Below are 14,238 nucleotides of genomic sequence, written 5' to 3'. Positions count from 1 at the left end.
ATGGCGCTTTTAATCCTTCGCTGTGCTCTGGAGCGGCACTCTCGCTATTGCCCTAGACATAGAATGTGGGATTTCGAAAAACGTTCCACAATGTACAATATCGATACGTGAAGAAAAATGGCGTTGATTTTGGAACAACAAAACAAAATTGTTCTTGATGTTGTTACAAGCGATGAAAAGCCCCATCTGAATGAGATAGTGAAAGGCGCCGGGCTTGTGCTCCGAGCGCTGTGGATGAACGTGCATGGGTGTGCAGCAGACTTTGGCCCTGGCCGATTCATTGCCTACACTTGTTGACGGCGCTGTATGCGGGTGCGAGGCTGCACCACAGAGACTTGGCGCGGCATCTGGTCGCGCTGTGGCTGGTCGGCCACGCGCCGGCGTACGCGCTGCTGCGGAGGATCATGGTGGTCACTTATAAAGAGATCGTTTCATCGCGACATATGACTGTCCAGACCCACTAGCTCCATTATCTTATAATCCTAAATACTAGAGTAACGCAAGTATTAGCGTGAGTGATTTTCAGCACCATAACCGCTCATCCACTTCTGCTGCTGACTGTACGTAACAGGAAGTTCACGTTGTAATATTCCAATTCCCCCAGCCCTCCGGCCTCCTGGCATTCCTGGAGTCGACAGAGGCGCCGCCAGCGGCCGCCATCGAAGCTGAGAAGATCGATGAGAGAGACAACCTGGAGCTGGCGCAGGCCACGATAAAGCAGCGCGCGCCGCACTGGGAGGCGCTCGAGCGGCAGGTCAAATACGTCGAGAAACATCTAGAGGTTGGTTCCTAAGGACAATGTCTAGGGGACAGGGTCAGGGTACTCACGGTTTTATGAATAACTAGCAACGCGCCCCGACGCGTTATACCTAATCAATGATTTCCTAATTGTGGTGCAATAGCGTCAGTAAATAAACCTATGTTATTCAGATAAATAGAGAGTTTAAAGTTGAAGGAATACCGCAATCTTCAAGTTTTTCATAATCCCAGCGTCGAAAGTTTGATTGATTAATAGAGATTCATCACTCCTCCTTGAGTGAGTCTCCTCGAGTGACTTGATTCAATATCTCCAGCTCCGATATCGGAACTGATTCCGCTTATCGACTCCAACGCTTTTATTGATTGTTTAATGCGATCATTATTTTGTCTGTGGTGAAGCAGCCATTCGCCGTCTGACTTGGTTCGGTCATTAGCATCTTTAGCGGCGCGTGCATTCAATTTACAATGTTTCCAGCACTACGCCCAACTGGCCCTGCAACACTGGGCTGCGCGGGGGCTCGGCGCGTCCCGCTGCGCGGACGGCGCGCGAGCGGAGTCGTGCTGCACGCGCCAAGTCCACCGCCAACTGGCCGCTGTTCTACTACCAGTTCCACAGGGACCACGCGCTGCCTAACCTCATTTGGAACCACACCGTAAGCATAGAGCATTTAAACTGGCACGTCCCCCTCTCCATAGATATCGACTTCCACCTCGCAGATTTGAGGGTTGCTGTTTTTTTTTTTTTTTTTATTCTAATGGATGGCAAACGAGCAAGTGGGTCTCCTGATGGTAAGAGATCACCACCGCCCATAAACATCTGCAACACCAGGGGTATCGCAGACGCGTTGCCAACCTAGAGGCCTAAGATGGGATACCTCACGTGCCAGTAATTTCACCGGCTGTCATACTCTCCACGCCGAAACACAACAGTGCAAGCACTGTTGCTTCACGGCAGGATTAGCGAGCAAGATGGTGGTAGCAATCCGGGCGGACCTTACACAAGGTCCTACCACCTGCACCTGCTGTTCTTGTGACATGATGGAATAAAGTCCACCTAGGAAAGGCCACAAGAATTAGACGAATTTTATAATTATTTATATAGTTAGGTTATTTTTAGGATTGCTTTTGCTATCGTACACTAGAAAATTATCTATGTGTGGAGATTTTCAGTTTGTAATTATATACAATCAGCTTTCCCTTACACATAACATGAACGACAATTTATCTCCTTCACCACCTAACACCTTGCATCTTCTACAGACTCGCGAAGAACTCCGAAGCGCTTTAGAGAACGAGCTCCGGGCGTTCACCTCCGACCGGGAGGTGGCCGGCGCTACTCTCACCTCCTGGAACCACGCGGAGCTGGAGGTGCATTACCAGTGTCTGCAGAACGAAGTCAAGATTGGGGACTACTATTTGAGGATACTGCTGGAGCAGCGGGACAATGATGATAGCCCTATAAGGAAATCGTAAGTCTTTCTTCTGTCAGAGGTATTAGTGTTATTGTTTACGCATACATATATAGGCAGCTTCGCTATGGCTGCAGGCGCAAACTACCAGCTGCCTACCCTGGAATTGGCCCACTCCACGCTAGTTATAGCTGGTACGCGTATGTCAGTGGTTTTCAATAGCACTGTGACTTTAGTGCAAGTGATTTTCATTTGACAAAACGGCAGGACCCGATTTTCATATTTGCTTCTCTAAAGCGCCGGAAAACCACACTATCTGGCCAGAAGTCGGACTGCAGGAACATTTGCTGGTGCTTAGCCGGAACTTGGGGTCTAAAACAGCGAAGATTGTTAGCTCTGTTAGATTCGAGCGGGTGTATAAACAACTCGGATCCCCTTAACTGACTTCTAACTGCCTCGCAGATATGCTCGAAGACCTCTTCCGTCGTTTTCTTGTCCAACCGCGACAGGTTCACAGGTCCACCACCGGTATTATGGCGATTAGGTAAAAATAAAAAGTAATACGTCTTTCGGGGTACTTAGAAATAATTATGTATGTATGTATGTAAACTCTTTATTGTACAAAAGAAAAGAAACATAACACAATTGACAAACTTTGAGATATTAATATATTATAGTAGGTATGGTAGTTTTTATAATATATTAGATTTCCACATGCTTTTACATTTTTAGGCACTATTAAAAACCAGTTAACTATCAGTTTGATTTATTTTCGTATTATTATACAGAATGTCTCTTGTTCTAGATACGAATTTTTCAACGACCTGTACCACCGTTTCCTATCGACGACGAAGGTTGAAATGAAGTGTATGTGTCTTCAAGCCATGACTATAGTGTATGGGCGCTATTATGAGGACATAGGACCTTTCGCCGACACCAAATGCATCGTGCAGATGTTAGACAGGGTAAGATGATAATTTGCTTATACCATTGTTAGTTTGGGTGTTTGTTTTCACTGTTTTAAATTTGTAATTTCATCATCATTTGATTTTTTTATTATTTGTGTTTATTTTTACGGTATTTCCTCTCCAATTTCTGCCAAGTGATTTGAGAAATAATATTTATATTCCAATTTATTTTGTTACAGACAGTCGACAGAACGGAAAGGGACAGACTCGTTCAGTTTCTATCCAAATTGATCTTACACAAAAGAAATGTTAGCGAAATTTTGGAATGGAACGGTATAAGGTAAATTCATCATTCCAGCCATATCCCAGCCTATATAAGTCCCACTGCTGGGCACAGGCTTCCTCTCAAGGGCTTCAGCTATAGTTCTCACACGGGTTCAGTAAGGATTATAATTTAGGTTTGTTTCATAACATAATATTTATGAATTCAACAATTTCTCAAAAAAAAAGACAATCTTTATAGTAATAAATTAATAAAAAAATATTTATTATACTCCAAATAAGTGTTACAAGTAACAGACTTCAATTTGTACAATTGAAATCTTAGTTTCATTTTGTTATTTTCAAACTTTTTGTTAATTCTAATTGCCAGCCCAGTCATCTCAAATTCTCGTCTATTGTTCTAGAATTCTAGTAGACCTAATGACGCTAGCACACTTACACACAACGCGAGCCATGGTGCCGGCTCAGAGCAACGTGATAGAGGGCGCCGCCCGCACCGACGCCGGCGATCGCGAGTGGTACTACAACATAGAACAACAAGGCAAGGTCGAGAGGAAGGGGCCTGTCAGCTTCCAGCAGGTAAGGGGGGTGGGAGGTTAGACTTTCTAAAATGTCCAAGTTTGACAGCTGTCTGTTTGGTTTCTAAAAAAAATATTTCCTAAAATAACTTAGCAAAGTTTTAATTTTCGACAATGAAGGTTTTTTGACAGGCGTAATATTGTTAATGACATTAGTATCGAGAGGTCTCTTTGACGTAACAAGACCGTTTGCGATTGGCTCATTTAGTTATTTAACCAGTCACTAACGTGACGCAAATGTCAAAGTTATAATATTGTTTCAATCATTTTTTTTGGAAATATAGCTCTATCGTTACTGTGGATGAAATATCATATTTTTTGTTACAAATAATATGTCATAAGCGACAAACTATAAAGAGACCTGACGGCATGGAGGTTTGTTTACGGTTGTGGCGCAGAGCTTTGCGAAATATTCCTTGTTCAGAACGCAGATGGCGGTTCCTCTGTGACACATAATTATTATTTCAGCTAAAAGAGCTGTACAAAAGCGGCGAGATAAACAACAAGACGAAGTGCTGGGCTAACAGCATGGAGGGCTGGCGCTGCGTGGGCGCCGTGCCGCAGCTGCGCTGGACGCTGGCGGCGCGCGGGCCCGCCGTGCTGGACGAGAGCGCGCTGGCGGCCACCGTGCTGGACCTGCTGGTCACCGCCGCGCAGTACTACCCCAGCAGGTGAGTGCTGCCCGAGCCAGGCCCTCGACACTCCGTACAACTGGCGCTGCGTGGGCGGGGCGCCGTGCCGCAGCGGCGCTGGACGCTGGCGGCGCGCGGGCCCGCCGTGCTGGACGAGAGCGCGCTGGCGGCCACCGTGCTGGACCTGCTGGTCACCGCCGCGCAGTACTACCCCAGCAGGTGAGTGCTGCCCGAGCCAGGCCCTCGACACTCCGTACAACTGGCGCTGCGTGGGCGGGGCGCCGTGCCGCAGCTGCGGTGGACGCTGGCGGCGCGCGGGCCCGCTGTGCTGGACGAGAGCGCGCTGGCGGCCACCGTGCTGGACCTGCTGGTCACCGCCGCGCAGTACTACCCCAGCAGGTGAGTGCTGCCCGAGCCAGGCCCTCGACACTCCGTACAACTGGCGCTGCGTGGGCGGGGCGCCGTGCCGCAGCTGCGGTGGACGCTGGCGGCGCGCGGGCCCGCCGTGCTGGACGGGAGCGCGCTGGCGGCCACCGTGCTGGACCTGCTGGGCACCGCCGCGCAGTACTACCCCAGCAGGTGAGTGCTGCCCGAGCCAGGCCCTCGACATTCCGTACAACTGGCGCTGCGTGGGCGGGGCGCCGTGCCGCAGCTGCGGTGGACGCTGGCGGCGCGCGGGCCCGCCGTGCTGGACGAGAGCGCGCTGGCGGCCACCGTGCTGGACCTGCTGGTCACCGCCGCGCAGTACTACCCCAGCAGGTGAGTGCTGCCCGAGCCAGGCCCTCGACATTCCGTACAACTGGCGCTGCGTGGGCGGGGCGCCGTGCCGCAGCTGCGCTGGACGCTGGCGGCGCGCGGGCCCGCCGTGCTGGACGAGAGCTGTCTATCAGATACCAAACCGGGCTGAGCCTGTCTTGGCCGTCTGCGAGTGCTTGTATAACCCATATTCACATTTGCCATTCACTTTTTGTCGATAGGGATGAAGAGGACGCGGTGATCCGGCCGTTGCCGAAAGTGAAGCGCCTGCTGACCGAGCCGGCTTGTCTAGCGCACGTCGTCCAACTGCTGCTGACATTTGACCCCGTGCTCGTTGAGAAGGTACCAAAAAATTAGGCTGGACTTTGATAACTCAGTCAAGTCTTTGATAACTCAGTCAACAAACTTTCCGTTAATTCAAAGGTCGCAACTCTTCTCTACGAGGTGATGCAAGATAACCCGGAGATATCAAAGCTGTACCTGACCGGCGTGTTCTACTTCATGCTGCTGTACACAGGCTCGAACCTGCTACCCATCGCGAGGTTCCTGCGGCTCACGCATATGAAACAGGCCTTCCGCGCTGACCAGGTACATAAAATTGAATTCATGTATTTTTAACACACCTCCTCTCTCTCTCTATTTCACACTCTCCCACTCCCTCTCCCTCTCTCTCTCTATTTCACACTCTCCCACTCCCTCTCTCTCTCTCTCTAAAGACGTATCTCTATGGTTCAGTAACAGCCTATTCACAAATCCTGTTGTTCTATCATTGTGTAGTATTTTATTTTTTACAAATTTGCCCTGTTCATTTTCACCCACCACCAGTGGTCAGTGTTCTGGGTTTCTGACTGGAAATCAGATTCCTGGGCCTTCGGTTCAAATCCTACCGACTGCGCCATATCAGATAATGGGACCAAAACGCATAAGTAATACACCAAGGTTGAGCTTAGACTGCTTTATTCTAGTACTTGCTTTTGCCCACGGCTTCGTCCGCGTGGAATTCGATTATCGCGCGCCGTTCCCTCGGGGACTGTGCATTTTTCCGGAATAAAAAGTAGCCTATGTTACTCTTTGGCCCATAAACTATCTCTATGCCAAAAATCACGTCGATCCGTCGTCGCTCCGTTTCGCCGTGAAAGACGGACAAACATACAAACACTTCGCATTTATAATATTAGTATGGATTCTATCTACCCGCATACATATCAATATAAAATACCCACAGCCGGATTGACTTGAAATTTGGTATACATTTGGAAATTGGATGGCAATGCAAGTATAGTCAACTAAAAGTCAGCAGAAAAAAACTTGTATTTGTAATGAAATTTTTAATGGAAACTAATTTTATAAATTTATTTAAAATCATTGTTTGTCCCAGACGAGTTCGGACATCATGCAGCGCTCGATCCTGGGCCAGCTGCTGCCGGAAGCCATGGTGTGCTACCTGGAGAACCACGGCGCCGACAAGTTCGCGCAGATATTCCTCGGCGAGTGGGACACGCCCGAGGCCATATGGAACTCGGAGATGAGGTACAGGCAGATTCAAAAGAGCATTTTCGCTAATAATTTTTTAGCTGTGTTCGTTATTTCAAGGAGAAGGTTTTTATGGAAGAAAATTTAGAAAACTTAGAACGGGAGCGAAGCCCCGGGCAACAGCTAGTAATTAATAGAAAATAAATAAATAGTAATAATTGCGCGAAAGCAGTGTCACACAAAAAGTGTTCCGTAGTCAACTAGGAACCCTTATAGTTTCGCCATGTCTCTCCATTAGTCTGTCTGTCCGGGGCTAAGCTCAGAGGCCGTTAGTACTAGAAAGCTGTAATTTGGCATGAATATACATTATCTGTCACGCTGACAGTGGTAAAATAAACAATAAATACCATTTTTTAGTGTACCTCCCACATACGTAAAGTCATCATCATCCCAGCCTATATACGTCCCACTGCTGGGCACAGGCCTCCTCTCAGAACAAGAGGGCTTGGCCATAGTTCCCACGCGGCCAAGTGCGGATTGGGAACTTCACACGCACCATTGAATTTCTTCGCAGGTTTGTGCAGGTTTCCTCACGATGTTTTCCTTCACCGCAAAGCTCGTGGTAAATTTCAAATGTAATTCCGCACATGAATTTCGAAAAACTCAGAGGTGCGAGCCGGGGTTTGAACCCACGACCCTCTGTTTGAGAGGCGATAGGTCAAACCACTAGGCCACCACGGCTTACATACGTAAAGTGGAGATGTATTTTTTTTCACTTCCACCCTATGTTGTGGCCTTAAAAGTGTGTTAAAAGACAGCGTGTATTTTTCCAGACGTATGCTAATAATGAAAGTGTCGGCGCACATCGGCGAGTTCACGCCGCGCCTGCGCGCCAACATCGCGGCCCGCTACCCGTACTTAGCCATCCCTGCCGTCTGCTACCCGCAACTGCAGCACGAGCTGTTCTGCAACATGTTCTATCTGCGACACCTGTGCGATACGCAGAAGTTCCCTGATTGGCCCATTCCTGAACCAGTGCGTACATAGTGTTGGTGTTGACGTATGTGTTTAGTTAAGTTCACTGTCGCACATTCATTGCAAAGATCGGGTACCTCAGTCCCCTGAGAGCACACCAGTGTCGCTGTCATCAGTAGAAAGTAGTCGCTGTAGCCGAATACGGCTGGGATTGGGCGTACTATTTCTGGTGTACAATAAAAAGTCATTGTAAGTTACGCTTAGAAACAACTTAGCCGATTTTAGCCCAAGCAATCTATCTCAAGCCATCATTCTGAGAGAGCATTCTGAGAGTGGGACGTGATAGGCTGGTGATAATGATGCCATTAATGACGGTACATTATAGTGTCAAATCGCCAACTTATCACACGTTACTCTACCGGCTTCGTAATGTAAAGCGTAAATTGACATTATCATATAATATATCCCCAGGTGCAACTCCTAAAAGACGTTCTAGAAGCATGGCGGCGCGAAGTAGAGAAGAAACCTCCGTCGATGACTGCGAGCGAAGCGTACGCGGCGCTCGGGCTGACCGGACAGCGGGACGAGGCCGCCGTCCGGAAGGCTTACTACCGGCTCGCGCAGCAGTACCATCCGGACAAAAACCCTGAGGGCCGGGTAAGTGCAAACCGCCGTTGATGGACGCGACCTACTCAACATTCAAGCTATAATAATATCAAAACGAACCCGCACGGCTCAAAACTACGAAGCGTTATTATTGGTAGTTTTTTTGCTTATTTATTCAGCCGTCAGGGTTCTCTCCCCTCCCCTCTCCTCTCTCTGACTGATAGAAATACTCTATACTATGAGTCCCGACGTGCAATCTCAGTTTTTATGGTCATCCCGACAATCGGTAAATCAGAGATGAAAATAAGTAATATTTCTTCTATTTCGTCTTTGTAATATTATCATACTATTTGTTCAGGATCGCTTCGAGGCTGTGAACCAGGCGTACGAGTTTCTATGCAGCCGCAACGTGTGGACCGGCGACGGGCCGAACGCGAACAATATCGTGCTCATCCTGCGCACGCAGACCATACTGTTCAACCGATATTCTGATGGTGAGTCGCGGGTACCGTTGGTTCTGGGGCGCCTGTCTTGATGTGGCAGCGGATAGTCTGTGACATTTACAGACGGCGGCGACCCATTTTAGAATTAAGCGGGGTACGGGAGAACTTCATAACGCATGCCATAGGGCCCGTATTAGGGGGAACCGTTTTCATTGGTCGATAGGGCCCGTATGTGGGGTACGAAAGATTTCCATAACGCTGGCCACTGCAACTGCTTTACCTGCATTCGGGTTTCACCAGTCGCTATTCCGTCTGCGTGGAGACCTTCACGCTGTAAATTGACCGAGTTATCGACCAATATAATTGAATCTGTACCTATACATAATGTATAGACGTATAAAAGCGATTTTTCTGTTGGTGTGCAGTGCTGGCGCCATACAAGTACGCGGGCTACCCGCAGTTGCTGAGCACGGCGCGGCTGGAAGCGGGCGCGGAACAGCTGTTCGCGGAGCGAGACAGCGCGGGGCTGCTGCCGGCCGCCTGCCAGCTGGCGCACGCCACTGTGCGCTGCTCCGCGCTCAACGCAGAGGAGCTGCGCCGCGAGGGGGGGCTGCAGGTGAGGGGGGGGCGTCGAGTAGCTGTGTATGCGACGGGGACCAGTAATGCTCGACCCTGTACTGCTCAGCCATCACTGTACGACCTGATAATACGAACTCATTTTGGATTAGAATTATCAAGTCGTACAATATTAGGTTGTGCATTATTAGGGTGTCCAAATTTTTGCTCGGCCTGTTAATGCTCGACCTGTTATTGTAAGTCGTTATAATCGAAATCCAATCGAATCGAATGACCATAGTTTTGTGTTAGGTTGTGTTAGGTCCAATTGTGACCACAATGCGCGAGCCGAGCGAGCGTAGCGAGCGTGCCGCGGCAGCGGCCGGCGAAGCGCCAGGACCAAATTAAGTTATTTTCTATTAAATTTATTAATATTCGGTGTACACGAAGAACATGATCAATCTTGCGAATCGATTGCTTGCTGTCAAAAGTGTGCTCTGATTATTAGGTCGTACAAAATCAGGTTGTCCAATAGCATCCTGAACATTATCGGTACAGGGTGATAAAGCTCGACCCGTGTTCCAAGTGACATGTGATTGAATTATCAGGTCGTACAAAATCGGTCGAGCATTGTCCAGGTCGTACAATAACTACACCCTATGCGACGTGGCTCACACACGTGTAGCGACTACAATGTGATTTTCTATAAAGGCGCTTAGTAATAGTGAATTACTGTAGAGGCCGGGAAGTAGGGGGTTGCCGGCCAAGCAGATATAGACGGATCGGGATGTGAGGCGGGCAACTCCACGTTACGGCCGAGGCTTGTATAATGCTTTTCTCAAACATGACATGAAATAAAATAAAAAAACAAGGAATTTAGCTGGCGGGGCGCTAGTCTGGTCGCGGTGTTGTGTACGCGCGTGTCGCGCTGGCTGCTGGCGCTGCTGCTGTGCGTGCTGTGGTGTTGCTGGGCGTGGGCCGCGTGCGTGTCGCAGAGCACGCGTTGAAACAAAAGACGGTCGCATTGCTGGCCAGCGGCCTGCAAGGTTGTATGAAATCTCTTTGCAGGCCGCTAGAGTGACCGCGCGCAGGCAGGCGAGTCACAGCGCCTGCAGCGCGATACTTCTCTGCCTATTATTTGTAACACAATGTCAATATTTCATGTCATGTTTGAGAAAAGCTTTTTACATCGGCCCAAAACACACAGGGTGCGGATCGGGAGCGCGGCGGAACTATTTAGGTGGCTGTATATGAACATGAGACTCCGCCCGCGCACGACCCCGCTATTTAATGAGCATATAATGAAGCGTTTTATGCGCGCAGGTCCTCCACGAGGCGCTGTCCCGCTGCGTGGCGGTGCTGGGCGCGGCGACGGCGCCCGGCGAGGTGGCGGCGGCGGTGTGTGCGCACTGCGCGCGTTGCTTCGCGGTGGCCGCGCAGTTCCCCGCCTGCCGGGAGCTGTGCGCGCAGCTGCCGCAGCTCAGCGGGGACATCGTGCCGCTGCTGCGACGACCGGTAACTATACTACACGGGTGGTTTTACCCCCACAGATAAATGTGATTCTGTTTGTCTATATGGACAAAACAAACAGACGAACGACATCACAGATGTCTGTCGCATAAAATTAATGAATGGTGAAACAGGGGGTCAAAATATTATTTTATGCAACAGTTGTACGAATATAACTGGGATTAATGGCGAGTGGCGCGGGTTACGATGAGAGCGTAGCGAACATCGTAAAAAGAAGCCACGAGTTTTTTTACTTAAGTATATAACGACGTCTTTACGGATTGTATTGAATGTTTCATCACTTGTCTACTGTAGTTTTTGTTTCACCTCAAGTCAAATTGTGTATTCTGACTGGATAATGAACTCCTGCACTTATAGATATTTGAAAGTGGTACAGGTTTCTCCTAGTTCGGGCACCAGTTTTTGCCACACAGATTCTGTGCATACTTTTTTCATATGACTGTATTTTACTGTATCTATTGTAAACTTTGGTGGATAAAATAAATTGGTCATTATTCTGAAGTGATTCTACCTAACATATCAACGTACTTGTCAGCACCTGGGCGACACGGCGTGCGCCGGCGCGGAGGCGGTGGCGGCGCTCGCGGCGGAGCCCTCGCTGCGCGGCGCGCTGGCCCTCGCCGGAGCCCTGCGCGCGCTGCTGCCTAATGTACTGCGATATGACTACACGCTGCACGAGTCCGGCGTCGACACTGACCAACAGGCCAACAAACAGGTCAGCGATTAGATTTAGGTAGCTAGGGTTGGTCAAGGAGGAAACCAATGGGGATCAACAAAAGATTGACCCATGCACCCCGCAAAGACTATACCGATATAAGTATACCGTGAAAATTAAATGACAGCTTGGATAGGTACTTGCTACATTTTACTTAATTTTACTGTAACTAGAACACATTATAAAAGAAATATAATTATTTTTTATTTTTCCGATACAAGCATTCTAAATGAAAAGTTCCAATCTAGTTTCTAGTAACTAAAGCGTAAAAACCAAATAAACTTTTTTTAATTTGAAATACTGGAGCCGGGAATCAAACCCACGACCTTCTGCCTAAGAGCGTTTATACCTGCTGAGCTGGCAACGTTGCATATTTGTTAGTTTTTCTCGATTATGCTATAAAAATTGAATGAAAATTAAAAATGTGGTCTGATAGAACTCTTCTTCATATATAAGTTAATGTGTCTACTCCAATGATTACTGGAGTAGACTTTTATATTCTTTAAAAACGAATTAATGTTTATTAACGGCTAAACGCTCTCTTAAGACACTAGGTCAAACTATCACGAGGTCTAGAGGTAGGTAAGCCGAGAGGTTAACTGTCGTCTGTTTGTAGGAGGTGGCGAATCAACTAGCCAAGCTGTGCGTGTCGGCTCTGAGTGCGCTGTACGGGCCGCACGCCGAGCCCGGCCCGCTGGACGAGCGGATATGCGGCGCGCTGCACGCTCTGCTCACGCCTTATCTGTGCTCGCGGCTTGCCGAAACCGACCAGCATGAGGTAACGCAGCCATTATTTTTCATCAATTTTTGAAAATGTCTCAATTTCTAAGATTATGATTGATTGATTTCCTAGATTCAATCAAGCGATAAGTATTTGTATCTAATAGATATAAGTTTGTGAGTGCGTTATTATACGTCTTGTGGCAAAATAACAGCTTTGTTTTAAGTTGACATTTAAAAGTAATACCCTAATCTAACGGCTAAACAAAACATACACTGAGCTGATAGATTTATTTCCTCTAACAATTATTTATGAAGTTTCTAAACAGGCTTACAGTATTTTACAAAGATGTCTAGATCGTTAGAAGTAACGTGATATTAGTTATTAATATTGGCCATTTGTATGTGAATACATACATGAGAAAAACTTAGCCTAATGCCTAGTTCACATTATTACAGTAAAACCGTTCCAGCAGCATGACACTGCGGTGCTCGATCGATCTTGTGTAACTCGTTTCGATTGTGACCCAGCAATGTATCGCTACTGGCACGATTTTACTGGAATAATGTGACCCTGGCATAATTTCCCAAATGCTTCCAGCTCCTCAAAACCCTGACCTCGAACTGGCGGACGCCGGCGCTCGTGTGGGACAACAGCACCCGCGCCGAGCTGCAGGACTTGCTCCGCAACATCAAGACTGACGACCCCGAGGGGCCGCTAATACCCCCCTTCACGTACTCCGCACACGAGGGGTTATTGGCTATAGGAGGCATCTACGTAGGAATTTACAACGAGCAACCAGAGTTCCCCATACAGGTCAGTTAGTCATCTTACAGGTTGCGCCAAAAGACTCTAAAGGTACTAGTACCCCCTTCTCATGGGGCTAGATTCAAGAGTTGTCTACGTGGATTTTTATTACGAGCAGCCAGTGTTCCTTGTGTAGTGTCTAGATTGCATCCTACCGGCTGCGCCAAATGTGTCTAAATCAAATCAGTACTGCTGCTATCTTTTACCAACTCCGCGTTCAAAGTATTAACAATAAGCAGGCCCCTTTACTGACTATGAACGATTAAGTGCGGCAAGTGATTACTTTGTTCTCTGTACCATCATGTGACGGACTGCCAATGCACCAACCCCAATGGACCGACGAGGGTTTCCGTGACAGCGAGGTCCGTTTGTCAACTTTGTCGTTTTGGATTAGTTTATAACTGAATTAGCTAATCGCAGGCGGAAAACTCTCATTGATAACTCGTGAATAGCACTGGAAAATCGCTGGCCGCGCCGCCGTCGTAGGGCTATACTAGTGTGTAACCCTAATACACTGCCTCTCGAATAATGTAAATATTTTGACTTTCAGAATCCTCAGCAATTAATTCTAGACCTGCTACAGTTCGTGATGGAGCAGACAAAACAGGACATGACGGCGGAGCGCGTCGAACACATCACCATGGCTCTCACGGCTCTCGCTAACGTCATCATCAAGAATCCAGGTACAGGCGTACTCAATTTTGTTTGTTTACATAGGCTACAGCCGGGTCCTTACGTACTTGTACTCTGTGATATTTCGGTACCGTTCTATTAAGGCCTGGCCACGATAACGCGCGACCAGCGCATGTGATAAAAGTGTAGATCGTGGAATAATTAGCAGAGAAACGCTCGGGCTTGACGCGTCGCCTGTTGTACATTGTTATAACCGGCTCCCAATAGTAATAAAATGACAGTTCCACGCTATAGTTGCAGAAATTGGTAACTTTCATAAAGTTTTGTCAGAACGTTCTTTAAGGTTCTTACGCTAATTGATGAGCATCAAAAGTGCGCTTTATTTGACACTTCTGGGAGTAATATTTTCGATTAGATTTTTATAGAACCATTATTTTTAGTTGACAATCGCACAAT

General features: G+C 47.9%; 1 protein-coding gene across 1 annotated transcript in view; it reads left to right on the top strand.

The window, feature by feature from the left end:
* The window catches only part of Rme-8 (receptor mediated endocytosis 8), a 39,065-nt gene that overhangs the window by 12,985 nt on the left and 11,842 nt on the right, over positions 1–14,238 (top strand). The window contains 23 exon segments of the mRNA XM_074097217.1: positions 181–230; positions 232–285; positions 287–407; positions 605–781; positions 1,235–1,287; positions 1,289–1,412; positions 2,020–2,228; positions 2,974–3,133; positions 3,316–3,416; positions 3,763–3,937; positions 4,405–4,607; positions 5,546–5,666; positions 5,748–5,912; positions 6,703–6,854; positions 7,631–7,832; positions 8,244–8,429; positions 8,737–8,872; positions 9,247–9,437; positions 10,700–10,891; positions 11,442–11,621; positions 12,238–12,399; positions 12,943–13,158; positions 13,700–13,832. Coding sequence (XP_073953318.1) covers positions 181–230; positions 232–285; positions 287–407; positions 605–781; positions 1,235–1,287; positions 1,289–1,412; positions 2,020–2,228; positions 2,974–3,133; positions 3,316–3,416; positions 3,763–3,937; positions 4,405–4,607; positions 5,546–5,666; positions 5,748–5,912; positions 6,703–6,854; positions 7,631–7,832; positions 8,244–8,429; positions 8,737–8,872; positions 9,247–9,437; positions 10,700–10,891; positions 11,442–11,621; positions 12,238–12,399; positions 12,943–13,158; positions 13,700–13,832 — 3,463 coding nt within the window.

This window comes from Choristoneura fumiferana, chromosome 14 (genome assembly GCF_025370935.1).
Source record: "Choristoneura fumiferana chromosome 14, NRCan_CFum_1, whole genome shotgun sequence".
Taxonomy (NCBI): Eukaryota; Metazoa; Arthropoda; class Insecta; order Lepidoptera; family Tortricidae; genus Choristoneura; species Choristoneura fumiferana.
This window is presented reverse-complemented; position numbering and strand designations above follow the sequence as displayed.